This window comes from Lagenorhynchus albirostris, chromosome 1 (assembly GCF_949774975.1).
Source record: "Lagenorhynchus albirostris chromosome 1, mLagAlb1.1, whole genome shotgun sequence".
Classification (NCBI taxonomy): Eukaryota; Metazoa; Chordata; class Mammalia; order Artiodactyla; family Delphinidae; genus Lagenorhynchus; species Lagenorhynchus albirostris.
The window spans coordinates 114217959-114244687 of NC_083095.1; the positions used below are offsets into that span (position 1 = coordinate 114217959).

The following is a 26729-nucleotide window of genomic DNA, read 5'->3' on the forward strand; positions in this document are numbered from 1 at the left end:
GCATCCCTGACAAAATGCTTAAGCACGTTTAATGAGATAGAGACACATTTTGTGAAACTAGTTACTTACCCACCCTAGCTGACTCTCACGCAATTGTCAGTCAAGAGGCAAGTGGCATGTAAGGAAATACTCTTTTTAAAAATCTAGTCTAGGACTTCCCTGGTGGTGCAGTGGTTAAGAATCCGCCTGCCAATGCAGGGGACGTGGGTTCGAGCCCTGGTCTGGGAAGACTCCACATGCTGTGGAGCAACTAAGCCTGAGCACCACAACTACTGAGCCTGCACACCACAACTACTGAAGCCTGTGCGCCTAGAGCCCATGCTCCACAACAAGAGAAGCCACCGCAATGAGAAAACTGCGCACTGCAACGAAGAGTAGCCCCTGCTCACCGCAACTAGAGAAAAGCCCACGCGCAGCAACAAAGACCCAATGCAGCCATAAATAAATAAATAAATATTTTAAATAATAAATAACTAAAATAAAAATCTAGTCTAACAATAATCTAATTATTTCCTATTCCTATTTCCTATTATTTCTGTTAAAGAGAAAAATCACAGGCCCAAAATGGCAGCACTTGTGTTAAAAGCCCATGATTTAATACCTAACCTAACTGCAGTTTTGACCTTTCCCAGAAATGTAATCTTAATCAATCAGTTTGGAATTTGCTGGTCAGCACCAAGAGGTAATCTGTCACTTGGGCCCTCTCCAACTCCCGCCAACCCCCTAAAGGAAGAAGAAGCAATCTGCCTGACAAAACCTTTCCCAGCAAAAAGATGTCTTAGCCTAAAAATAATCCATTATTTTTTTTCATCAATAGCTCCCTTGTGCCCCACCCTTCTTTCTATAAAAACCTTCCCTTTTGTACAACCCTTCAGAGGGCGCTTCTAGTTCCTAGATATGATACTGCTTAAATTATGAATCACTGAATAAGGCCAATTAGGTCTTCAGACTTTGAACTCTGTTTTTTAACATTTCCTATTTCTATAAAGGATCAATTGCAAAATGGACTAACTAGCAGTTTTTCCTTTGCATGCAAAATTGTGATATAGCTTTGATATTTATTACCAACTTAGCGGAAAAGTTTTCTTTAATTAATGTGTACACTGTGTATTTATGTAATAAGCAGTTATGGTAGGGGGTCCTCAGAGAAAGAGATCCAGGCATGGTTTTCTTGACATAAGAGAAGCCATTTTAGGCCTAAGCCATTTTGTGATCTAAGCCTGGCCACAATGCTTGCCCTCAGTAATAATAATCTTAAGGGAACAAAAGAACAAAGTACTCTTATCAGGCAAGAGAAGGAACAACAACAAAGACAACAAATCAGATAAGAAAGACTTCCCAGATCTGTTTCAATGGTAAAGATTAGCCTGAAGCACTTTCTTGAGCTGTTCTGAAGAATTTAACCCCCCTCTAGGGCTCAACCACCATTATCTACTGGAAGCTAAGGGATGATGATGTTGACCTTTTCTGACCTTCATGACTTCAATCAACTAAAGCTTGGAACTCTGTTGACCTTTGCCCAATTCCATGCAGAATTCTCTGCTCAAGCTCTTTCATGAATATGCATGGACCCTTAGCTTAAAACTTCCCCAAGTTTGCTGTTCTGGGAGACACTGCCTCAGGAAAGATCCCCAGTGTTCTCCTTACTTGCTGCAAGTAATAAATCCTTCCTTCTTTGGCTTGGTCATGTCAAAGGACTACCATGACAATTTTTTCTTTTAATAATTTTATTCATAGGCTTTAATGATCACACTATTATTTGGGAAACATGTTTTTATCATAAATGAAATGGGAATGTCTATATCTATATTTTAACTCTATCACTACTTCAGTCTAAGACAGAAGTCCCTTAATAGAAGATTGCTCAAAAAAAAGGTCAAGTGAATACAAATGAGTGTCTGTTGTTTTTAAACCAAGACTTAGAGGATAGGGTCAAAAAGAATAAATAACTACTTAAGACTCCCTTCTTCTACCTCCTCCAAAAATAGATTCTTTTGCTCTTATGGTAGCTATTGGGGCCAGTTTTTGTTTTCTGACTGAGATAGTAATAGGAATGAGACAGGAGGGAAGGGGGCAGGGCACAACCTTTAAAAGAATGACACAGCCATTGAGGATGCAGAAAAAAAACTAGTTAGAACCAACTAGGTCCAAGATGGCAGAAGATTCAACTTCCAGTAGCCCTTGCGCCTCAGTACACGCTCATTGTAATATCAATACATTAGCTAAATGATACATCCACAGGCACCATGACAGCTCCAAGGCTGACCACAAAAGGCCAAAAAGTGGGCTGTGGAAATCCCTGCCCCTTGTCCAAGATAGTAGGAATAATCCTCCCACCTATGAAATTACCCAGCCGTAAAAACGATCCCCCCCCACACCTCAGCACCACTCTTGCCTTTTGAGACGGACCACATTCTGACTATGGAATGTGTATCTCTCTAAACAAACCTGCTCTCGCTTTACTATGACTCGCTCTTGAATTCTTTCCTATGCGAAGCCAAGGACCCTCACTTGGCGGCCTATCCCAGGGACTCACCCAAGACCTGGGACATGACCATACTCGCGTGCCCCATTTTTCCTGCAACAGGAAGAACATGAGGAAAGACTAGTTTGGTTAAAGTATTTTGAATGTCAAACTGGTATGTGTCAAACAGAAGAACCACCTCTATTTTGGTTACATTTATTTTTAAAAATAAAAGCAAACCAGGGGAACTCCTCTGGTGGCACAGTGGTTGAGAGTCCGCCTGCCAACGCAGGGCACACACGTTTGAGCCCTGGTCCGGGAAGATCCCACATGCCGCGGAGCAACTAAGCCCGTGCACCACAAATACTGAGCCTGTGTTCTAGAGCCTGTGAGCCACAAGTACTAAGCCCGAGTGCCACAACTACTGAAGCCCGTGTGCCTAGAGCCCGTGCTTGGCAAAGGAGAGGCTACCGCGATGAAAAGCCCATGCACCACAACAAAGAGTAGCCCCTGCTCACTGCAGCAACAAAGACCCAACACAGCCAATAAATTAATTAATTAAAACAAAAAAACCAAACAAGGGTTGATTATAAGAAAAAAGCAATCCTGTCTCACCAGAAGGTCTGATAACTGGGCAGATCTGCTATAGAATTTATCAAGAGTTGCTTTATAGAAGTAAAAATTTCAAGGTTGGGGCTTCCCTGGTGGCGCAGTGGTTGAGAGTCCGCCTGCTCGTGCAGGGGACATGGGTTCGTGCCCCGGTCCGGAAGGATCCCACATGCCGCAGAGCGGCTGGGCCCGTGAGACATGGCCGCTGAGCCTGCGCGTCCGGAGCCTGTGCTCCGCAACGGGAGAGGCCACAACAGTGAGAGGCCCGCGTACCGGAAAAAAAAAAAAAAAAAAAAAAAAAAAATTTCAAGGTTGCTGAACTAGGATACTCTTACATATTCAAAAAAGTACTGCGTTTTTTCTTTAAGAAAGAGGCTGTTTTATGATCTACTTGAATGACACCTGATGAACAAATACTATAAAACTTACTCCGAAAAATTTTGTTTTGTTTTCCTAAAAATCCTCTACATATAATCACAGAGAAATGTGACAACTATTGGATGCAAAAGGGAAGCTGTACTGGTTTTGCTTAATGCTTGCATCATCACAGATACAACACAAGTGGTGGTGCAATCCAGTGTCAGTATCATAACACTCTAAGTTAACATTTTCACCTTTGCTTCCTTTTTTATTTTAAATAAATTTATTTATTTATTTTTGGCTGTGTTAGGACTCTGTTGCTGCGAACGGGCTTTCTCTAGCTGCAGCGAGCAAGGGCTACTCTTCGTTGCGGTGTGTGGGCTTCTCATTGTGGTGGCTTCTCTTGTTGCGGAGCACAGACTCTAGGCGCACAGGCTTCAGTAGGTGTGGCATGCAGGCTCAGTAGTTGTGGCTCTCGGGCTCTAGAGTACAAGCTCAGTGGTTGTGGTGCGTGGGCTTAGGTGCTCTGCGACATGTGGGATCTTCCCGGACCAGGGCTCAAACCCATGTCCCCTGCATTGGCAGGCGGATTCTTAACCATTGGGCCACTAAGGAAGTCCCTGCTGCCTTCTTTTGTTTTTTTCCTGATGTACTTGAAGGTACTAGAAAAAAATCTCACTAGAAAATTTATCATCACCAGATAGTGTTATGAAATATGATCGACACTTTGGCAAACACTTCCCACAACTAAAGTTGAAGATAAGGTTTCCCAAACAGTTGTTTTACTAGGGTAAACTGGTCTAACCTCAAACAACAGGTAGCGGAGCAGTATTTTTTTAAAAGAAGGTCCTGTGCATTTGGAGACTAAGTCAAAACATCAGTATGGATTATACCAAGCCCAATCATTCAGACAATTAAATAGAGTAGTATATAATACAAACAAAAATACTTTATAAATACAATCGTTTATTTTAAACTTCTCCTTGTTAAAAATGAATCAGTAAGCGTCCTAGTAATCACACCAACAAATATTTTGTTAGTTATAAGGGCAAGCTGAATTCAGTAACAAAAAAATACAATTATGTTGTAATATGAAACAAATAATTAAAAGAGATTATTCTTACTTTGACTTACTTATTCAAAAACCACTGAAATCAAACATTTCATTTTCTACAGATTTATAATATTCTGCCCTGTACAGAACTAAAGAGAAAGTGATTCTGTATAATCAGCCATAATATGCAGATTCCTAATGCCTCCAGTTATTTTTGTAAAACTTAGAACAATACCTAGTACAATACCTAGTTGCTTCTAGTAGTCATTAAGATTTTAGTTCTGTTCCTTGAATTATATTCCGAATCTTCTCAGCATCATTTTGCACAATTTTGTTGGATGGATCAATCTTAAGGGCAGCTTCATAATCCTGTAGGCCTATATTTATATAGCAATGATGATGAATAAAATACTTTATAAATACTTGTGTTATCTAAACAATATTTTTAAAAAATAAAAAGAATCATTAAATCCATGGTTCAGCACAAGCAACGGGTTTTAGTCAGATTCCCATTTTCACATACATGGTCTCTAAGAGACTGAAGAAATTTTTCAGTAATTTCAGAAATAATTATGATTTCATTCAAGATTCAGTAAGAAGCAGTTTTTTTAAACTGAAATACAAATAAGCTAACAGCTTAAATTCATTAAAGCATGAATAGACTCAAAACTCATATATCAAAAGGACATTTTTATCACCTCCATGAAAAAGTAATAAATGTCATCTTCTTTCAAAATTCTAGATTTTAAAAAATAATTTTGGTAGACTCAATCCATACTTTATATAATTTATAGACTATAGTTTGTGCTCTCTTTTTTTTTCTAATTATCCTATCTACAAAATTTCTTTGAGGAAAATTGGTTAAAAAGGAAAGCATTGTGGACTGGTTGTTAAAAATATATAACTGGATCTAAATCTTTAACAAAAATATCAGTGAGAAGAATTTCTAAGGAAACTTGACTTCCAGGTGCTATTGATTTGCCATGCCACTTCAGGCAAATCACTTAATGTCTCTAAGTCTCCATGTTCTCATCTTTAAAATGAAGGGAGGGTCCTTTTAGCTCAAAAAAGTCTAGGATGCTGCAATTCCTAAAGAATGCTTACAGTGTTTCATTCCTGTCTTGATCATTTTTATCCTCATGAAGCTGAATAAGACTCTTAAAAAAAAGGATAGGCATATAAACCTAATTTGGATGCTTTGGTTGGAAAAACCTAAAAATGGCAGAAACAAGCTTACAAACAAGTCAGAAATAATAAAACTTTATAAGTTAAAGCCAATTCCCTGGCAAGACATCATCAGGAATAGGCCTTTAGGCCTTGAATAAAGGGAAACTGAACGGGAATCTGGGTAGGGAAGTATGGGAAGAAGAGCACTGAAGATAAAACTCGGGGGCAATATGAGTAACTGCAAATAGTCCTTAATTACATTAAAAATGAAAAACAATAAAAATTAAAACAATAAAAATTAAATAAATATGGCTTCCATACACATGAGACTGAATTACAAACCTTAGTACGGTCTCACAAAAATAAGCAATTGATCATACATTGTGGTAGATCAGTTATTTCTGAGCTTATGAATGTATGTATGTATGTATGTATGTAGTGTCTGTGTGTCTGACCAAAGAAGCTCATTTTAAAATTTCCATTATATCTTAAGTGACTCATTTATCACACATCTTTCCACAAAAAAACTTGTCTGATACTACAGCATCTCCCTAGACCTAGGGAGATGTTTATATCTTGTGTTAATTCCCTTCTACAACAATGATTTTTTAAAATATTTCAAATCATCTTTTGTTTTCTCAGAAATTGCAAAGAATAAATTAAATGCTAAACGTATAAAATAATGGGGTCATCTTGAATAATGGCAATGACATTTTTTTTAGAGTATAACTTGGAACTTAAAACATTTCTGTCATTTCTTACCTTCTACATACAATTCTAGTTGACAGAATGCTGTTCCACGTCGTACGTGTGCCTTCATTCTTGCGTTAGCATTGTCTGCAACAGGTGGTGTCAATAATTCTAGTGCCTTACAAAAAGAAAAAAAAATAGGGAAAAATATAATTTCCTAATTTAAACTTGAGCAAAAACATGATAAAACTCAACTTTAAAACAAGCCTCAAGCCCTCACCCACCTAAATTTTTGGCTTAACTAGGACAGGAATTTATCAAATACATACATTTATGTTGAACAATTTTAGGACTTGTTCAATTGTTCCTATATGAGATTCATACCCTTGCCCCCAAACTTATGATTTAGTTTATCATTTGAAACCTCTACAGCTTTACCTTTACTAGCAGGGATGATTAAATAGCATTAATTTAATTAATGCTATTAATTATAGTATTATATATACTATATATAATGCTTTTATATTTAAATTTGGTGATTCCGTTTATTCATTCATTCAATAAATATTTGTTTGTGCCCGAAATTATGCTACTAAAAGGAAAACTGGATCACAAAAATATTGTCACATCTTCAATAGCTTAATGAGATCAAAATATGAGGACTAGGGCTTCCCTGGTGGCACAGTGGTTGAGAGTCCGCCTGCCGATGCAGGTGACACGGGTTCGTGTCCTGGTCTGGGAAGATCCCACATGCCGCGGAGCGGCTGGGCCTGTGAGCCATGGCCGCTGGGCCTGCCCGTCCAGAGCCTGTGCTCTGCAGCAGGAGAGGCCACAACAGTGAGAGGCCCGCTGCGTACCGCAAAAAAAAAAAAAAAATACGAGGACTTGATTGTTTCCTCCATATCCTCAATCTCAAGGAGACACATAAGAGATTTTGCATGTGATTTCCCTTAAAACAAGTTACTTTGATATGGGGGGGGGAACAGAAAAAACTAGAAGTTTAAGATAATGACATGATATTCATAATGGAAATTAGAATATACTAAGTTACTCTGAAAATGGAAAAATAATCATGGAGATATCCTTTTACTGTGCAAGCGGTAGTGACACCAAGTGTTCTTCTATCTCTCATCAAGTCTGCAAAACTTTAATAAGAAAAAAGGTGAGCACAAACTGACAACCATTTACTAATTTCCTTCTGAACTTCAACTGATACACCAGGGCAATTGATAGGGGATCTCTAATCTAATTTGAAGTCTCAAGAAACACTAGTTCCTTGTCCATTAAAAAAAAAAAAATTCTTTTGGGGGGGAATTCCCTGGGGGTCCATTGGTTAGGACTCTGTGCTTCCAATGCAGGGGACACAGGTTCGATCCCTAGTTGGCGAACTAAGATCCTGCAAGCCACGTGGCATGGACAAAATAAAAAAAAGAATTTTTTTTTTCAGTAAAAAGATGTAAAAAGCAAGATTCTTAAAATCCTTGCAACTCACTTATTCAAATTTAACTGACAAAAGATAAGGGCATCATTTAAACCAATAAATAGGAGCATAACAATTTTAAAGCACCATATATAAATAAATAGATACACATACCTTAGAAGAATCTTCTATGGCCTTGTGTAAGTTTTTCAGTTTTAGATGGCAAGCAGCCCGATTCAAATACAGTAGTGGAATCTTACTATTTAGTCTTATGGCTAAGTTGTATGCATTAATAGCTGCCAAATAGTTTTCTGTTGCAAACAATTTGCTAATGAGACGAAAACATAAAAGAAAAACAATGTAACACTAAAAGAGAAACACAGAAATAATATCTAATGATATTTGGCACAGGGGATGGATGGCCTCCTTTCTTTCCATTCCTTGTAAAATGGACATTGCGGGTGGCACTAAGCCCACCTATCCTCCATACATCAGCATGTAATCTGAACGGGACTGACCTCACCTCCACCTCCAAGGGTAGCCAATCAACAGCTTAAGCCAACAGGCATATTTCCATCCACCCTGCTACAATGATTGACAAAGGGATGGATTTATGACCTAAACTGGTCTATTGAGAATGAAGCCTGTGATTTTATTACCAAAGTGGGAGAACGAAAAATTGGGAAAACTCCCCCTGCTGGACACAAATGAAGAAAGCATATAAGCCCAAATTGTTGCTGACCATCTTTCATACTGTGGGAGGAGCTAGCACTAGAATAAAGTTGATACTATTGAATTATGAAAAGGATAAAAAGGCAGTTAAGCTGTTGGATCAAGCTTTACCCGAAATGTAACACACCTTTAGCTTTTCAGTTATATAAGCCAATAAATTCCTTTAAACATTAAGTCAGTTTAAATTGGGTTTCTCAGTTACTTGCAAAACAAAAGCATCCTAATAAATACACTCTTTCAGTTCAACCCTTCCAAAATTCTCTTCAAATAAAGAGATGTACATAATTAAAGGATGTATTTAAAACATAAAGCGTCTTGTTTGCTTTTCATGTACAGTTCCTGGTATTTCGAAAAATGCATAAACCAAGGAAAATAGAAAATACTTTGCCAAATATAAAAGTGCCATAAAAACAACACTTTGTACTTTGTATTCATTTCCAGTCGATTGTACTCTACACTTTACAATTCTAGAATAATAAACACGATGACTTCAAAAGTAGACCCATAAAAGGAGACAGCAAATCATGAATAAAAGGTAAAATGACACCACTGTGACATTTAACCTAAGCCTGACTCAAGTTTAAAATAACTTCCTCAAACTAGAAAAGCTAATTCTGTGGGAACAGTTTACCTTTCTGAAATGTCTCATTTCAGCTAGGATGTTTCTGACTGCAAGGAACAGAAGCTCAACTCAAACTGGTTTAAACAAGGAAGGAAATAGATCACCTCACATTAAACAAGTTCAGAGGGAAAGGCTCCATGCCCAATATGATCAGCAGAACAAGGATCTTATCAAGGCCTCAGGTTCCTTCCATTTCTCCACCCTACTGGACTCAGCAGCTACTTCATCCTGGAGCTGGTTTTCCTCATGCATAGTTCAAGGTGCCACATTCAGGCACAATATTCATTAGAAGAAAATGGGACGGTATTTTCTGGTATATGCTCCTTGAGAGCAAGGAAACCTTGCCCAGAAATCTCCCAGTTCACTTCCTTTCCCATCTCACTGACCAAAAATATCTACCCTTAAAAAATATTTTGCCTTAAAAAAAAACACCAGTTTCTCCTGTTCTCAATCCTTCTACCCATTCTCTCTCTCTCTCTCTCTCTCTCTCTCCAGTTTCACTCCTCAGTGCTATATACTGCTGTTTGGGAACGTTTAAAAAAATTCAACAATATGACCATCTGTCCATGTTAATAAATATAGAGATATACTATTTTTACAGAGATTTTTACAGACCACTCTCTCATTTGTGCAAGGATTTCTAAAACCAGTCTCCTCCTACTGAGAGACACTTAGGTGTTTTGTTTCCCGATACTTAGCTTTTATAAACAATATTATAATACACATTACTGCACATATACATAAAACACACACACACACCAGCAGTGTAATGAAAGTAATCCTGATTTGTTGCAGTCAATCAGAATTTATAGCTGAACTTGGGACAGGGTCCTCACCCTAAGTCACATAGGCAAGGTCTACACACCTAAACAAAATAGGGACTCCGCCAACAAGGATAAAAGGAGATGATAAATGTTGGCTAGATAACCTATTGTGTCTACTACAAACCTTCTTTTTTTTTTTTCAAACCTTCTTTTTAAATTAATTTAATTTTAAAATTTACCACTTTAACCATTTTTAAGTGTACAGCTTAGTGGCATTAAATGCATACACACTTTACACACTTTTGTACAACCATCAGCACCATCCATATCTAGAACTTTTTCATCTTCCCAAAATGAAACTCTACACCTATTGAACAATAACTCCCCATTCCCTCCTACCTTCGACAACCACCACTCTTTTTCTGTCTCTGTGAGTTTGACTACTCTAGGTACCTCATATAAGTGGAGTCATATAAGGACAATATTTGTCCTTTTGTGCCTAGCTTATTTTACTTAGCATAATGTCTTCAAGGTTCATCATGTTGTAGCACGTGACAATATTTTCTTCCTTTCTAAGGTTGAGTAATAGTCTCCTGTATGGATATATCACATTTGTTTATTCATTTATCCATCAATAGACCCTTGGGTTGCTTTCACCTTTTGGCTATTGTGAATAATGCTGCTATAAACATGGTATACAAATATCTGTTTGTGTCCCTGCTTTCAATACTTTTGTGTGTATATCTAGACAGAACTGCTGGATCATATGGGAATTCTTTTTATTTTGGTCATGCTGCACAGCATGCAGGATCTTAGTTCCCTAACCAGGGTTCGAACCCGTGCCCCCTGCAATGGAAGCATGGAATCCTAACCACTGGACTGCCAGGGAATTCCCTCATATGGTAAGCCTATTTTTAACTTTTTGAGGAGCCTCCATACTGTTTTCTCTACTGTGCACCACCATTTTACATTCCCACCAACACTGTTCAAGGGTTCCAATTTTTCTACAACCTCACCAACACTTGTTATTTTCTGTTTTTTTGTTGTTGTTTGTTTGTTTTTTTAATAATAGCCATCCTTCTGTGTGTGAAGTATTATCTCATTGTGCTTTTCATTTGCATTTTCTGAATGATTAGTGATGTTCGACATCTTTCCACGTGCTTATTAGCCATGTGCATATCTTTGAAGAAAGGTCTATTTAAGTCCTTTGCACATTTTTTAATCAGGCTGTTTATTTTTTGCTGTTGAGTTGTAGAAGTTCTTTATATGTATTCTGATATTAGCCCTTTTCAGATATATGATTTGCAAATATTTTCTCTATTCCATGGGTTGTCTTTTCACTCTTTTGACAGTGTCTTTGATGCACAAAAGGTTTTAATTTTGACGCATTCCAAAATAACCATTTTTTCTTTTGTTGCCTGTGCTTTTGATGTTACATCCAAGAAATATGGCCAAATCTAATGTCATGAAGAATCCTATGTTTTCCCCTAAGAGTTTTATAGTTTTAGCTCTTATGTTTAGGTGTTTGATCCATTTTGAGTTAATTTTTGTATATGGTGTTAGGTAAGGGTTCAAATTCATTCTTTGGAATAAAGGCTGAAAATGAAATGAAAACTGGATATCCAGTTTTCCCAACACCATTTGTTGAAAAACAACATCCTTTCTCCATTAAATATTCTTAGCACCCTTGTTGAAAATCATTTGACCATATGATTTTCATATGTGAAGGTTGTTTCTGGGCTATCTATTCCATTGGTCTATATCTATATAAACCTTATATTAATACATTTATTTGGAGCTCCATTTTTCATCTTTAATATAAGTTTACAGTTTTATAATGTAACAGTTTTAACAGAAAAATTCTCCCAGATTCTAAGGGAAGAACAGCTTACAATGAGCAGTATTAAAAGAACCAGTGTAGCATGTAGGAAACAAACCAGTGTAGCATGTAGGAGGGAAAAGTGGGGAGAGGGATTGACATATACACACTACTATATATAAAACAGATAACTAATAAGGTCCTACTGTATAACACAGGGAACTCTACTCAACACTCTGTAATGATCTATATGGGAAAAGAATCTAAAAAAGAGTGCATATATATATATATGTATAACAGATTCACTTTGCTGTACACCTGAAACTAACACAACATTATAAATCAACTATACGCCAATAAAAATTTAAAAAAATAAGAGCCACTGTAGGAGGCATAATAGCAAGAAATATGAAGTATTAAACATTTTTAATGTTTACATATATATTAAAATATAAATCCAAATGAACATTATATTCTTTAAAGTTCAATACCAGTACAAACATCCAATAAAGCATAATTTGCTTTATGGCTTTCAGAATGGTTCTGAACTCAGAAATAGCTGAATTTCAAAAGGAAAGGGAAAAAAAATTAAACCTGTCTTAAGGGCAGTAGCCTTTGAACACCAAATTTAAACAGAGAAGCTAATAACCAGTAAGTCTCGCCTGATGGCTCCAAATAAAGCAATGCCAATGAAAAGAATTATGCAAAAGTACTCATTCAAAACATATTGAGTCCTTATGGTACTGACTGTACAGAAAGAACAAAAGAGACGTGGACAATTGCAAACACTCCTGTCATTTTTATGACGATTGATTGGCTTGACTTTGTAAAGAAAGAAACATTCTGATTGGCAATGGCCAAAAGGGCCAAACATTTTGAGCAACAGTTCAGCACAGGAGAAGCTACAAGAAGCAGGAGTGATAAGAAAGAAGCAATGTGGAGGGAAGTAAAGAAAGGGGCAGAAAAGAGTTAAGGGAAGTCAAAAGCAGTGGGGCTTACATTGATACTAGGTATAAAATAGATAACAAATGAGAACATACTGTATAGCACAGGGAACTCTACTTAATGCACTGTGGTGACCTAAATGGGAAGGAAATCCAAAAAAGAGGGGATATATGTATATGTATGGCTGATTCACTTTGCTGTACAGTAGAAACTAACACAACATTGTAAAACAACTATACTCCAATAAAAATTAATTTAAAAAAAAAGAAATGACTAAAGGAAGCAAGATGTAGAATTTGTACGTTGGTAGTACTGTTCTTTTTATACTGAGATGTTACAGATTATATGTCACACCGTCATTTTATATATAGTAAGAAAAAATCTGCCAGTTAAACTATAACAATAAACTATAACAATGTTTGCTTATTTTAAAAAAAAAAAGCAGTGGGGCTTAGAAACAGCAATGGAGGCAGAGAGTAACACATATTCCAATACAAGACACAACAGCTCTGTTTTGTGGGTAATAAGGACTCTAACAGCCACCTACCCCTCAAAAGACTTTTAAGGTCCTGGTTTCTTTCAGCATCTTATGTGGGTAGAAAACATTCTTGGTATCTCAAGAGCTTCTAAAACTGAGTATTAGTGCACCTTAGTGAAGGAACATCAACCAGTACAATTTAGCACTCAGGATGGAAGGAGGAAAAGGATACTGCATACAAAATAAAATGACAAGTTAGGCCATAATAGGGACTGTACTGCAACAGAATATTATGGGCTGTAAAATACATACAATCAACAAACAAAATTATAATTATGTCAAAGAAGTCATCTTAGAATATGGCTTCTAAACTTCTTTAAGTCAGGCAAAAGGTAGCAGCATAAGAAAACTGTCTTATCTCCATAAACAAATAAAGTTGTAAAAAATGCAGCAGAGCAAGGCAGATTTGGCAGGTCTGTTCTGAAAGTAGGCAAGTACAAGAGGATACTGGGAGACAATTCTCCATGGGTCTTTTACCCTGCGTGTCATATGTCAGATGCACTGACAGCTTCTGTTTGGGACTATCTTTTCAAAGATGTTTGTATAGTGCACAGCCTTGGAAGATAGAGATAGTGTCTCTGGGGCAAAGAATAGATTTGTTCACTGCTCAGTATAATAAAGATATCATCACCTTGTGAGGCAAAAATTGGACAGGTTTGCTAATAATCCTCTATAAAAAACTGTGTTCCTTAAGCTTGGTCTTCTCAGCTATGGTACCAAACCTACTGTGTGTACAGCATCCACCTGGGTCCCCCTCTGCATTGGCCCCATGGGACTTTAGGGGCAGAGGGAACCAACATGAAGGTCATGCTGTTTGATGTGACTTGAATAGTAAAGTCCTTTCTCTTTGACTCATGAGTCTCCTGACTTCTGTCAGCACCTATGAAACTGTGGTAGGCTAACTCTTCACAGTCCTTGCCAGGGCATGGATCCAAACCAAAGTGCTAGAAAGAAATTCAATCTGGCAAGTAGAACTGTATGCTGTGTTGGGAGAAGATGGTAACAGGTGGTTAACAATCAGTAATAAAAAGTCCAACGTGAAGTAAAAGGACATCCAGACAGGCAGATAGAATCCAGCTACAGAAAATTCACAAACAGCAAGCAAACAGAAATTCAGACTGGCACAAGTTGGTACTAGGTTAGTCGGTCATCAAACAGCAGGCTCCCACACACAAAGCTGGCGTTCAGAAGAGAATTAACTTGGGTGGAAAGAGAATAAGTAAAAGCAAAGCAGAGCCTCAGTCTTAAAAGGACTGGAGTATTGGGCAGGCGATAAAATCTGACACTTAGACCAAGAAAAAAAAAAAGAAAATTCAGACACTAGAACTAATGTAGGTAATTTTACGTAACAACAGTAATATGATGCTGGGTGCTAGATTGTAGAATTATATATCCTTAATTTCCTCCTATCTAACATTACAATTTGCTGTAGAGAGTGAGGTATGCAGATGGCATTCAAGTGGTCCTAATGTGGGGGAAGAAGGAACTTTCAGACTGGGGTTAAGAGAGTATCCAAAAAAACGCATGCTAAAACTCAAGCACAAAGTAACATCAGTGGGACAGAACAACAATTCATCTAACCTTATATGATTATAAGTGACTGGAAGGGTAGCTATTATTTACAGATTCTGAGTCATGTAAGGCTGTTAAATAACAACACACCATGCGAATATATAAATTAGAGCACAGAAACTCTGTTTTATGTGAGACATTCTCAGTAAAAAGCTATCTGGTACAATACTAATTGCCAACGGTAAAATGTTCTCATGAGCAAATAAAATTACCTAAGCTTATAAATTTTCCTGAAAGGTAGATTTGGCATTTAAAACTAAGACTTGGCAATAGAATGCTAGGTTAAAAAAATGAAACATTCTATGGCTTTTTCTAAGAGTCTCTTTTGAGTAGATACAATCCCATAAACAATTTTCTCAAACTACTGCTTTTGGAAGTCTTGTCCACTTCTACCCACGGGTTTAAAAACAATAAAGGACAGTTGGATTGTTTTTGCCTGTGTAAATATAGAAGGCTAGCATGAAACAAAGCCTCTGGAGATGAAAGTATTTTATCTTTTGGCTTAAATTCAACACTGCTTCTGAATGGGTTCTATTATGTCTGTTTCTGTCTTTTGTACTGCATTACATTGCCAGAGAGGATACATTTCTCTCTAATAATTAGTACCTTTCCTTTTATCTGTTTGTACTTGGCACTATGATTAACTGTACTTTGTTTCCCTGGGTGTCACTAGTTACTAAGTTTTCTTCCATCTCTCCTCATTTTTAACTCTTTTCTTCTCCTATTTTGCTTCTCTTTCTTATTCTACCTAATTGGAGGCAGTGAGGCAAAAAGGTACAAAAAACAACAGACTGAAGTGATTACAATCTACCAGTCACACCTGACTGCAACCAAGTATACTTTTGCACGAGGTTGCTGGGAATTCATTGCTTTTGCCAGCAGTCACACACACACACACACACACACACACACACACACACACACACACACACACACACACACACACACACACACACACACACACACACACACACACACACACACGTCTTTTGCTGTACTTGTCAAATGCCAACCTCAGCTCAATGATCTTATCTGCTCTTTCCACACTTAAATCGAAATCACAGCATTAGTATATCAAAAATAAGACCAGACCAAACACTGTCTAAGATGTTTAGCCAGTCCCAGCACCAAAAACATCTTATGCCAAAGGACTCTCTAACCATCTCCATCAACCTGCTATCTTTGGGCTGATCTAAAAGCATGCTTCTTCTTTGTCCTCACATGAAAGTTCGTATTTGCTGGTCTTTCCTACTCTCATCCCCCTCTATTCCTTTGCACTTTCTTATTCCTGTTCTGCCATAACTGACTCCAACTCCCACCCCAATCCTTCCGGGGTTCGTGCCCCGGTCCAGGAAGATCCCACATGCTGTGGAGCGGCTGGGCCCGTGAGCCATGGCCGCTGAGCCTGCACGTCCGGAGCCTGTGCTCCACAACGGGAGAGGCCACAGCAATGAGAGGCCCGCGTACCGCAAAAAAAAAAAAAAAAACAACTACAATGAGATATCATCTCACACCAGTCAGAATGGCCATCATCAAAAAATCTAGAAACAATAAATGCTGGAGAGGGTGTGGAGAAAAGGGAACCCTCTTGCACTGTTGATTGGAATGTAAATTGATACAGCCACTATGGAGAACTGTATGGAGGTTCCTTAAAAAACTAAAAATAGAACTACCATACAACCCAGCACTCCCACTACTGGGCATATACTCTGAGAAAACCATAATTCAAAAAGAGTCAAGTACCAAAATGTTCATTGCAGCTCTATTTACAATAGCCAGGACATGGAAGCAACCTAAGTGTCCATTCAACAGATGAATGGATAAAGATGTGGCACATATATACAATGGAATATTACTCAGCCATAAAAAGAAACGAAATTGAGTTATTTGTAGTGAGGTGGATAAACCCAGAGTCTGTCATACAGAGTGAAGTAAGTCAGAAAGAGAAAAACAAATACTGTATGCTAACACATATATATGGAATCTAAGAAAAAAAAAAAAAGGTCACGAAGAACCTAGTAGCAAGACAGGAATAAAGATACAGACCTACTAGAGAATGGACTTGATGATATAGGGAGGAGGAAGGGTAAGCTGTGACAAAGTGAAAGAGTGGCATGGACATATATACACTTCCAAACATAAAATAGATACCTAGTGGGAAGCAGCCGCATAGCACGGGGAGGTTAGCTCGGTGCTTTGTTACCACCTAGAGGGGTGGGATAGGATGGTGGGAGTGAGGGGGATGCCAGAGGGAAGAGATATGGGAACATATGTATATGTATAACTGATTCACTCTGTTATAAACCAGACACTAACACACCATTGTAAAGCACTTATAATAAAGATGTTAAAAAAAAAACAAAAAACAAAAAAACCAAGGGGGACTTTGAATTGATGTGCAGTGTAAATTTTTTTCAAAAGATATATCTTTATCATAAAGTGTAAAAATGAATGCAACTTTTAACAAGAGGAAAAACAAAAACAAAATCGGGATAAACCATCTACCTTTGGCCTTGACCCAATTTTCTCCACTCTTCTCGAGGACAGTTCAGCCACCTCTTCTGTCTCATCTGCACATCTATTCAAACCTTTTCTATTCTTAAAGAAGAACAAAACAAAACAAAAACTCTGAAAGTTTCTATTCCATTGGCTTCTGGGAGTATTTTTGTGTACTCCTTTATTTTACCAGGTCTTCAAATGTTGGTAGGTCACAGGGTTTTATCCTTAGGCCACTACTCCTCTGGTCTACGTGCTCTTTTCAGATATCTCACCTACTCTTGTAAATCAACTGCTACGTAAATGCTGATAACCTCCAAATCCATAATACACTGTTGGTTTCTCCCCTGAGTTTCAAACTTGCTGGACACTGTCAGCCAGACTGACCAAGAGGCAGCTCAAACTCAACATATTCAGAACTGAACTTACCTACATTCCCTCCTAAATGGCCCTCTTCTAGAGTGCTCTAATTCAGTTGGTGGCATCATATAATCAATCATTGAAACTAGAAACCCAAAGTCGCCCACAACTACTCTTCTCTCACTCCCCAACAATCACTCAAGAAGTCCTCCCTATTTTACCTCCTGAATATTTCTCACACTGCTCTCTTCTTCACCCTATAACAATGTCATAATGGTTCAAGACCTCTGCCATAGTTTCTGCAACACATTTTTCCCCACCTTACAGAATAAAATGTAAGAATAACACAAGGCCACTGCCTATTTTTCTAGGTTCATTTGGCATTATTCCTAGCACCAAATTTATGTTTTAGCAAGCAATAAACTACCCAGTTCCTGACCTATATATCACAGTATTCTTGTCTCTGAGCTTTTGCTCATACTGTCTCCTCTGCTATTGCCTTTCTGTCCTTCCTCCTGAAACTCCTACTTATCATTAAGAGGAGCTCAGGTGCTATATTCTTCAGGAAGCTCTTCCTGAAACTACCTTTCTTCCTTTAAGATTAGGTGCCCCTCTTCTGTACTCTCATTTACCTTGTTCTTTCTATGTATTGTACTCCCCACACAGTGTTATAAGTATTTGTATTTTCTATGTATTGTACTTCCCACACAGTGTTATAAGTACTTGTATATGTCCCTCTTCTCTACTGATCTCTGTAGCTCAGAGCCTAGCCTACAGTCTGACAAACCGCAAGTAATCAACAGATATTTATTTAATGGTTTAATAGATGGAGAAGAAGCAGAGGGGATTTTTGTTGGGAGTAAGAGGAACAAACCTGTCAGCCCCAGGCTTCTGAACTTCAGAAAAATTGTTAACTCCAGCTCAACTCCACAAATCAATCTCTGGTGTTGTTATCAGATACGAGAAAAGACCAAGGATGAACAGAGAGAAGAGGAGAAAAGAAAAACACAGATTTTGTGGTTAGACAGATAAATCTCCCCACCAAAGATGTCCACATCCTAATCCCCAAAACCTGTGAATATATTAACTAAAATGGTTAGTTAGAAAGAACCCTCCAGATGTGATTAAGTTAAGGATCTTGCAGTAGGAGATTATCCTGGATTATACAAGTGGGACTAATGTAATTACAATGGCACTTATAAAAGAAAGAGGGAGGCAGGAGAGCCAGAGTCAGACAAGGAGAGGTGACTATGGAAGCAAAGTTCAGAGTGACGCAACTGCTGGTTGGGGGCCATAAGCCAAGGAATGTGGGCAGTCTCAAAGCTGGAAAACCCAAGAAAATAGATTCTCCCTTACAGCCTCCAGAAGGATTGCAACTGATATCTTGATTTTAGCCCAGAAAAACCCATTTTAGACTTCTGACCTCCAGAACTATAAGATAATAAATTTGTATTGTTTTAAGCCACTAAGTTTGTGGTAGTTTGCTATGGCAGCAATAGGAAAATAATACAAAAGTGTATAAAATGAGATAAATAGTATCTACAAAATTGCCTCAAAATATGAACTCGAATTACCACAGAATATAGCAGAATTCATTGTTGTTAACTGTCTAAAAGTTTACACATAGAGCCACATACAAATAAATAAAAGGACTGTCTGGATATAAAATGAAAATTTATAGGATAATTTGATAATCTTTTAAAGATGGATATGACTAACCAAAGTAGCTCTAGTTTTAAAGAACCATGATTTTTTTTCTAATAAATTTATTTATTTTTGGCTGTGTTGGGTCTTTGTTTCTGCACACAGGCCCCTCCCTAGTTGCGGCGAGCGGGGGCCACTCTTCGTTGCGTTGTGCAGACTCCTCATTGCTGTGGCTTCTCTTGTTGCGAAGCACGGGCTCCAGGCACTGGGGCCTCAGCAGTTGTGGCACACGGGCTTCAGCAGCCGTGGCTCATGGGCCCTAGAGCACAGGCTCAGCAGCCGTGGCGCACGAGCTTAGTTGCTCCGCAGCATGTGGGATCCCCCTGGACCAGGGCTCGAACCCATGTCCCCTGCACTGGCAGGTGGACTCCCAACCACTGTGCCATCAGGGAAGTCCCCAAAGAACCATGATTTTAAGGGAAGCAGTATGAAGGACTTATGTTAAACATTAAGTGATTTAAAAAGGGATTTTGATAAGCAATCCAAAAGACGTGATATTTTTCATTTCCATGACATATAAATACAAAAGCAATAAAAATAAGAGCCTTATTTGTTATAAGATCTGACTTTTTAAATATGGAAGCACTACCTACAGAATTGGCATATTTGCATTATTTCTCCCCCAAACTCACACACACACATATGTCAAGATAACTAGGAAATATGTATTAATATCTACATACATTTATTATAAATCTCAGGGGCAGAGTTCAAACAACTTACTTTCCTTTGTCCTTCAACCATTCTGGGTTCTTTTCCTCTTCTTTTAAATCACAAAGTTCAGGAATGTCAGTATTCGTTGCTCTTCGCGCCTCTGCTTGTTTATGTAGCCACTGAAATGAGAATGAAGTTTAATGAAGGACACAAAAGTCTTGTTTTATTAAAAGTTACTTTTAGATTTTCCATCTTCCTATACAAGATGGAAATACTATTTGTTATGGACTGAATGTTTGTGTCCTCCAAAATTCATATGTTGAAGCCCTAATCACCAATGTGATGGTATTTGGAGATGGGGCCTTTGGGCGATAATTAAGCTTGGATGAGGTTATGAGGATGAGACTCCCATCGTAAGATTAGTGTCCTTATAAGAAGAGGAAGAGACCAGAGGGCATGCTGGCACCCCACCCCACCCCAGCGTCCTGACCTTGGACTTCCCAGCCTCCAGAACTGTGAGAAGTAATTGCCTGTTCTTTAAGCCACCCAGTCTATGTACTTTGTTATAGCAGTCTGAGCAGACTGATAAAATAATTGATGGTGGTGATTTTAAACTTCTAGTTTTTATACATCTTTAAGCTTTTTTTTAAACTTCACTAGCTGATTAAGATCAAATGTATAAAAATTTCTAGTCCAAATTTCATCCAAATTTCTGGGAGTTCATGTGAATATTGTTTTATTTTTCTTGTTTATAATGTATATATATATATTTTTTACATTATAAAAATATATAAATGATTTTTAAAATTATAATTTTACAGTTACAGAGATACTTTTATAAATAATAAAATATAGAAATATGCTGTTAATAATAAGAAAAAAATTAATATTTATTAAGTGTCATTATATCTTAAGGAGATTCAATTATTTCCACAACTTTTCAATTGAGGTATCAGTTCACACCTTACAGTAAAAAAAAAAAAAAAACAGTTCTTAGTGCTTACACAACTAAATATACAATATTCAAAATCCCAGAGCTCAGGAATTTATAAATGAATGAAAGATATTAATGCCAAATGTCACATTAGAAATACTTGATATTAATAATTAATTGTAATAAAATAATAAATTTACAAATCTTTTCTTACCGCGACATACACTGACCCAAAGTTTACAAATCTATTATGGAAAATGATGTATTTGATAAAATAAATGCACATGCAACATTTTATCTCCTGGGATAAGCAACAACACTGGATATTAAACCAGTGTTTTCTCATCAGCATTCTGGAGCCAAAAAAGAAATAAAAATCCTGCAAAATATATTTTTCTCAAAAGGAAATATTAAATTTTTTCATGAAGTAATATCTTTAGCCTAATGAATACTTTAAAAATTCAGACCCAGTAACAGTTTCAATATATGGAATAAAAAATATTTTCATTGTGGTCACTGTAACTAACAGCAAGTATACCAACCTCCTCTTCTGCTGCTACCTGTGATTCCCGGAGAGCAGTTGGGAATACTCGAGGGGTAAAGTTGATTTTAATATTGCCGACAGAGCGAGGAGCAGGAATACTGTCTTCCTTTAACTTCTCAAAAAATATAATTTCTGAATTTCTCCCTTCAAAAACAATATTAGCAACTAAGTTATTTATCTCTCATTTCCTAGTTAACAAACTGACTTTTAAGGTAATTACACATTAAAGCTACTTCTAAAATCCTATACAAATAATCCAAACATATTTTCTACAATAAGGCATGTAAAATCCCTCATTGAAATTATGGCAGCTAATTATCTGTTCTTTCAATGACCTCAGCTACTTTTCTGGGGTTCTCTTTGTTAAACCACACAGTGTCTGACTTACATTCACTATAGAGGAAGCCACTCTAGGCAACTTAAACTACATCAACTCTAGAGGAGGGCACCTAGGCAAAGCCATCATTTTCCTTAAGCTCTGATATCAGTATCTTCTATAAGCTCCCTGGTGATGATATAAAAGTTTTTCAGCTATTAAAGACAGCTAATGGGAACAGGCAAAGAGTTGTAATGAAAGGCCATACATTTGTATAAAGGTAGTTAGATGTAATAATTATTAAGTCAATATAAGAGAAGAAATTAATCTATATGTTAGAATATAAACTATATGAATAAAGGGAAGGAAAGGTACTAAAAAGGAAAAGTACTAAAAACATGATATACAGATTTAAAAGGCAAATATCAAAATTGTTTAAAAAAAGATTTTCCAGAAACATGACAGAGAGTTAATATCCTTGATATAAAATGAATACATAAAATTAAGATATAAAACTTCCAATTTAGGGAACTGGAAGTGATGCAGTGGTTAAGAATCTGCCTGCCAATGCAGGAGACACGAGTTCAAGCCCTGGTCTGGGAAGATCCCACATGCTGCAGAGCAACTAAGCCCGTGTGCCACAACTACTGAAGCCCATGCACCTAGAGCCTGTGAGCCACAACGAAGAGTAAGCCCCACTTGCCGCAACTAGAGAAAGCCTGCACACAGCAACAAAGACCCAACTCAGTCAAAAATAAATAAATTTATATATTTTTTAAAATGTCTGAAAAAAAGAGAGAAAATTAAAAAAAAATAAAACTTCCATTTTAAAGAAAAATTGAAAATGGCATGAATTAACATTTCAAAGGGAGGGAGGAGGGGAGCAAGAAAGAAAGAATAAGGACTCAAACAAAGAAAGTAACTTCAACAAAGTTCAGCCTCCCTTAAGAGTGGTGTAGTTATGTGCCAAACCTGAGACAACAGAATATGAATATAAGTGCTGTATAAAACTTATGGATCATTATCTTACATGTAAATCTACTTGCAATGGACGTCCTCTTTCCCCTTCCACTGGCTAAAAAACAATGCCAACTGCAGCATCCACCTTGGACACAGAAATGGAAGCCAAATGATGTGATGATATATGTGGCCCCATCAGCTTAGATGGCCCCGTGGAACAAAGCCATCTATCAGGCCTAGATTGATTGCTGTTACATAATAAGTCTTAGATTACAGAGAATTCAATTTCTATCTTATTTGATCTGTAACTTTGGACCTCTTTATTTCAGCAGTTGGCTTGAACCTACCTAACACAATGTCCTAAGAATTTTATAGCCTGGTAAACTGTTGTTCACTTGTGAAGCCAAGAGACATTCCTAGATATGTAAGAACTAAGTAAATATACCATCTAGTCATGTTTTCTGAATTACTCAAAGAAATGTTCCAGAACATGGACAAATAAAATTAAGAACTCAGGAGTGGGAAACCTGAGGGTAAAAATGAAAAAGGATGGGTTTTCTAAAACACACGAAAAAATGTTGTAAGATTTTTTAATGTTACTACAACAGAAGGAAAACAGAATAAAAAGTAAAAATGGAGTATATAAGTTCGCATTTTATACTAATGATTACTAGGATACACAACATGGAGGGAATAAGCACTATTCTTCCATAATGAGAAATTTAAAAATTACTTTGCTATTAATTTTGTTAAACAAAAGTAAATGAATAAACATTTGAAAATGCTTATGGAAATCATTTTGGTGACCATGAGTTACATTAAAAATAGGATATCTAGCTTTCAAACTCTTACAGTAAAATAAGACAAACAGAAAAACATAAAAAGAAATTAGCTTTCTGTTTTCAGCAGCATAGGTTAAAGTTTTTACAAACTTTAACAAGAAATTTTACAAGCAGACAAAATGCTATGAACACATAAAATGCTTGATAAAAATATAACAAATAAACAAAAGTTTCAAGTACATAGTTCAGTTCAAAACCTATGCAAAAGAAAAGCCTTATCAGCAATTTATAGCCAGGGTAATCTCAAAAGCTGACAAAAAGTTATTTGAAAAGATTTCAGATATAGATATAGATATCTATATAGGTATACCTATGAAGGTATATATCTATATATCTATCTAGATATCCATATCTGTATCTGAAATTTTATATATATGAATATATTATATATTATACATATATATATTAGAGACTATATATAAAGGATAAAGACTGGAAATTTAATGCTCATATAGGTACAGAGGTGAAAGCTGAGAATGCAATTACAGCCTGAGAAGGGCTACACTCTCAGTGAAATGGACACATAAAATCTCTGTCCACAACTCCAAGAAAGTGAAGCATGTCTCCTCCTGGGGCTCTGGATAAGAGAAGAAAAAACGTCTCTCGTGAGAAACCTAAACTTCAGGTATCCCTTCTGAGTAATTCTACTTCTGCAAACCAGTACACATGAAATTTCCTCATATGCACACATAAAAATAATCCGTGCTGAAGATGAGCACACAAACAAAAACTACAAATCACATGTGGATACAATGTATGTTTCTTCCTTAGAGTACGGAGAACAGTCAGCAGACACAACAAACAGGAGGACTGGCCTATTAAGAATCTGAAATACCAGAACAATCTGAAAGAGACTATAATAATTTAAAACATGCTTACTTAAAGAGCTAAGATAGGCTAAAATACATAATGAAAAACTAAGGTAATGAAAAAAGAACAAACAGGTATGAAAGAAGCAAACAGAACTTGCAAAATGAAAAATATTATCCCTGAAATTGAAAACTTCTAGGACAAGTTTAACAGCACATTAGGCATATTTGAAGAAAATTTGCAAACTAGAAGACAGATCTGAGGATATTATACAGAACGCAGCCAAGGAAGATAAAGGCAATTTGAAAACAATTTGCTATTTGAAAACAATAGCTTATAACTTCCCAGAACTGAGGTAAGACATACGTTCCTTGAGTGAAATTATACTCCAACTTCTGATATTATGAGATGAATAAATATAAAACTGCACTTAGAGCAATAAAATCAACATATACCAAAGTGAAGAATTTTAAAGCAACCAGAGACAAAGGATGGATTTACCTTATAAAGGATCAATATTAAATCAAGAGCAGACTTCCCAGCAGCAATATTAAAAGTCAGAAGACAATAGACATATCTTCAAGTTACTGATGGAAAATAACTGTCAATCTTGAATTCTACAACCATCTAAAACATCACTGAATAACAATAACAAAATAAAAATAACTGAACTTAACGTTCAGATCTTTATTAAAGAACTACTAGACAGGTATAAAGACACAGACGTAGAGAATGGACTTGAGGACACGGAGAGGGGGAAGGGTAAGCTGGGACGAAGTGAGAGAGTGGCATGGACTTATACTACCAAATGTAAAATAGACAGCTAGTGGGAAGCAGCCGCATAGCACAGGGAGATCAGCTCAGCTAAGTGACCACCTAGAGGGGTGGGATAGGGAGGGTGGGAGGGAGATGCAAGAGGGAGGAGATATGGGGATATATGTATATGTATAACTGATTCACTTTGTTATAAAGCAGAAACTAACACACCACTGTAAAGCAATTATACGCCAGTAAAGATGTTAAAAAAAATTTAAAAACTACTAAAGGATTTACTTAAAGGAAAGGTAATTGGATCCAGAAAGAACTTAGACGCAAGAAGCAAAGATAATTAAAAAGCAGTAAATATGGGTCAACAGAAATAGTAATGAGTATATGTGGTAAAGCCACACTAACGACTAAATATAGAGGTTTAAAAATAAGGTGAGATCAGTTGAGTCCCTCCCGCCAAAAAAGTGGAATGAAATCTTTAGACAGTAACATAGAGGATGGGTACGACTGAAGTTCATGTATTAAATTTCCTTCTAATATTTACAAGTAATGGTAGAGATTAAATTTTGTTTAGTATGCACATTAAAAATAGAATTGTAATTATATCTATGTATCAAAACAGTTATAAAAAATTTAATATTGATCATTCAGAGAACAAAAATAGAATGTATACCTTTCAAATTAGTACAAAGGAAAGGACGTAATTAAGAAAAATTATTTAATCCAAGGCAGAAAAATAGAAAAAAGAACAAAAAAGGAAGTCTGGTAAATATAAATCACAAAGTAAGAGGGCAAAAGGAAATTCTAAGATGTTTGGATATATTTTATTTTATTTTTTAATTAGTTAATTTATTTATTTTTGGCTGCATTGGGTCTTCATTGCTGTGTGCAGGCTTTCTCTAGTTGCGGAAAGCGGGGGCTGCTCTTCATTGCAGTGCACAGGCTTCTCACTGCGGTGGCTTCTCTTGTTGAGGAGCATGGGCTCTAGGTGCATGGGCTTCAGTAATTGTGGCACGCAGGCTCAGTAGTTGTGGTGCGTGAGCTTAGTAGCTCCACGGCATGTGGCTTCTTCCCAGACCAGGACTCAAACCTGGGTTCCCTGAATTGGCAGGTGGATTCTTAACCACTGTGCCACCAGGAAGGTCCCAGGATATATTTTATTTATAATAATAAACCTAAGTAGCCCATATCAAAAGAAGGACTCACAATAAACAAAAATACACACTAGCAAACTACAAATGATTTATAAACACATTTGTATATAACACAATGACCCACATAATATAAAATATGAGAACAACTGTCATTCCTCTTTTATACATTTGGAAATTTTTTTTAAAATCTCCTTAATAATTCAAGGACAAAAAAAATCATGATGGGTTACAAAATATTTGCAACTAAATGGCAATGAAAACACAAGATTTCAAGACTTGGTGAATGTATTAATGCAGCATTTAAGAGAAAAAATTATAACTTCATATGCATGTGTTAAAAGATTCAAAAATTAATGCAGACAAATTGTATAAAGAACAGAGAAAACCCAAAGAAACTAAAAGAAGCCAAATAAAAATAAACACAGGAATTA

The 26729-nt window shown here is 36.8% G+C and overlaps 1 protein-coding gene across 2 annotated transcripts in view; it reads right to left on the minus strand.

The window, feature by feature from the left end:
• Positions 1 to 4487: 4487 nt before the first annotated feature.
• Positions 4488 to 26729, minus strand: part of DNAAF4 (dynein axonemal assembly factor 4) — a 74514-nt gene continuing 52272 nt past the window's right edge. The window contains exons 6-10 of one of the 2 annotated variants that reach the window (XM_060150338.1): positions 21447 to 21592; positions 20040 to 20149; positions 7939 to 8092; positions 6417 to 6522; positions 4488 to 4864 (exon numbers count right to left, since the gene is read on the minus strand). In XM_060150338.1, the coding sequence (XP_060006321.1) occupies positions 4755 to 4864; positions 6417 to 6522; positions 7939 to 8092; positions 20040 to 20149; positions 21447 to 21592 (626 nt within the window). In that variant the 3' untranslated portion in view covers positions 4488 to 4754. The remainder of the gene's footprint in view (positions 4865 to 6416; positions 6523 to 7938; positions 8093 to 20039; positions 20150 to 21446; positions 21593 to 26729) is intronic. The other variant, XM_060150346.1, reaches the window with a different exon arrangement.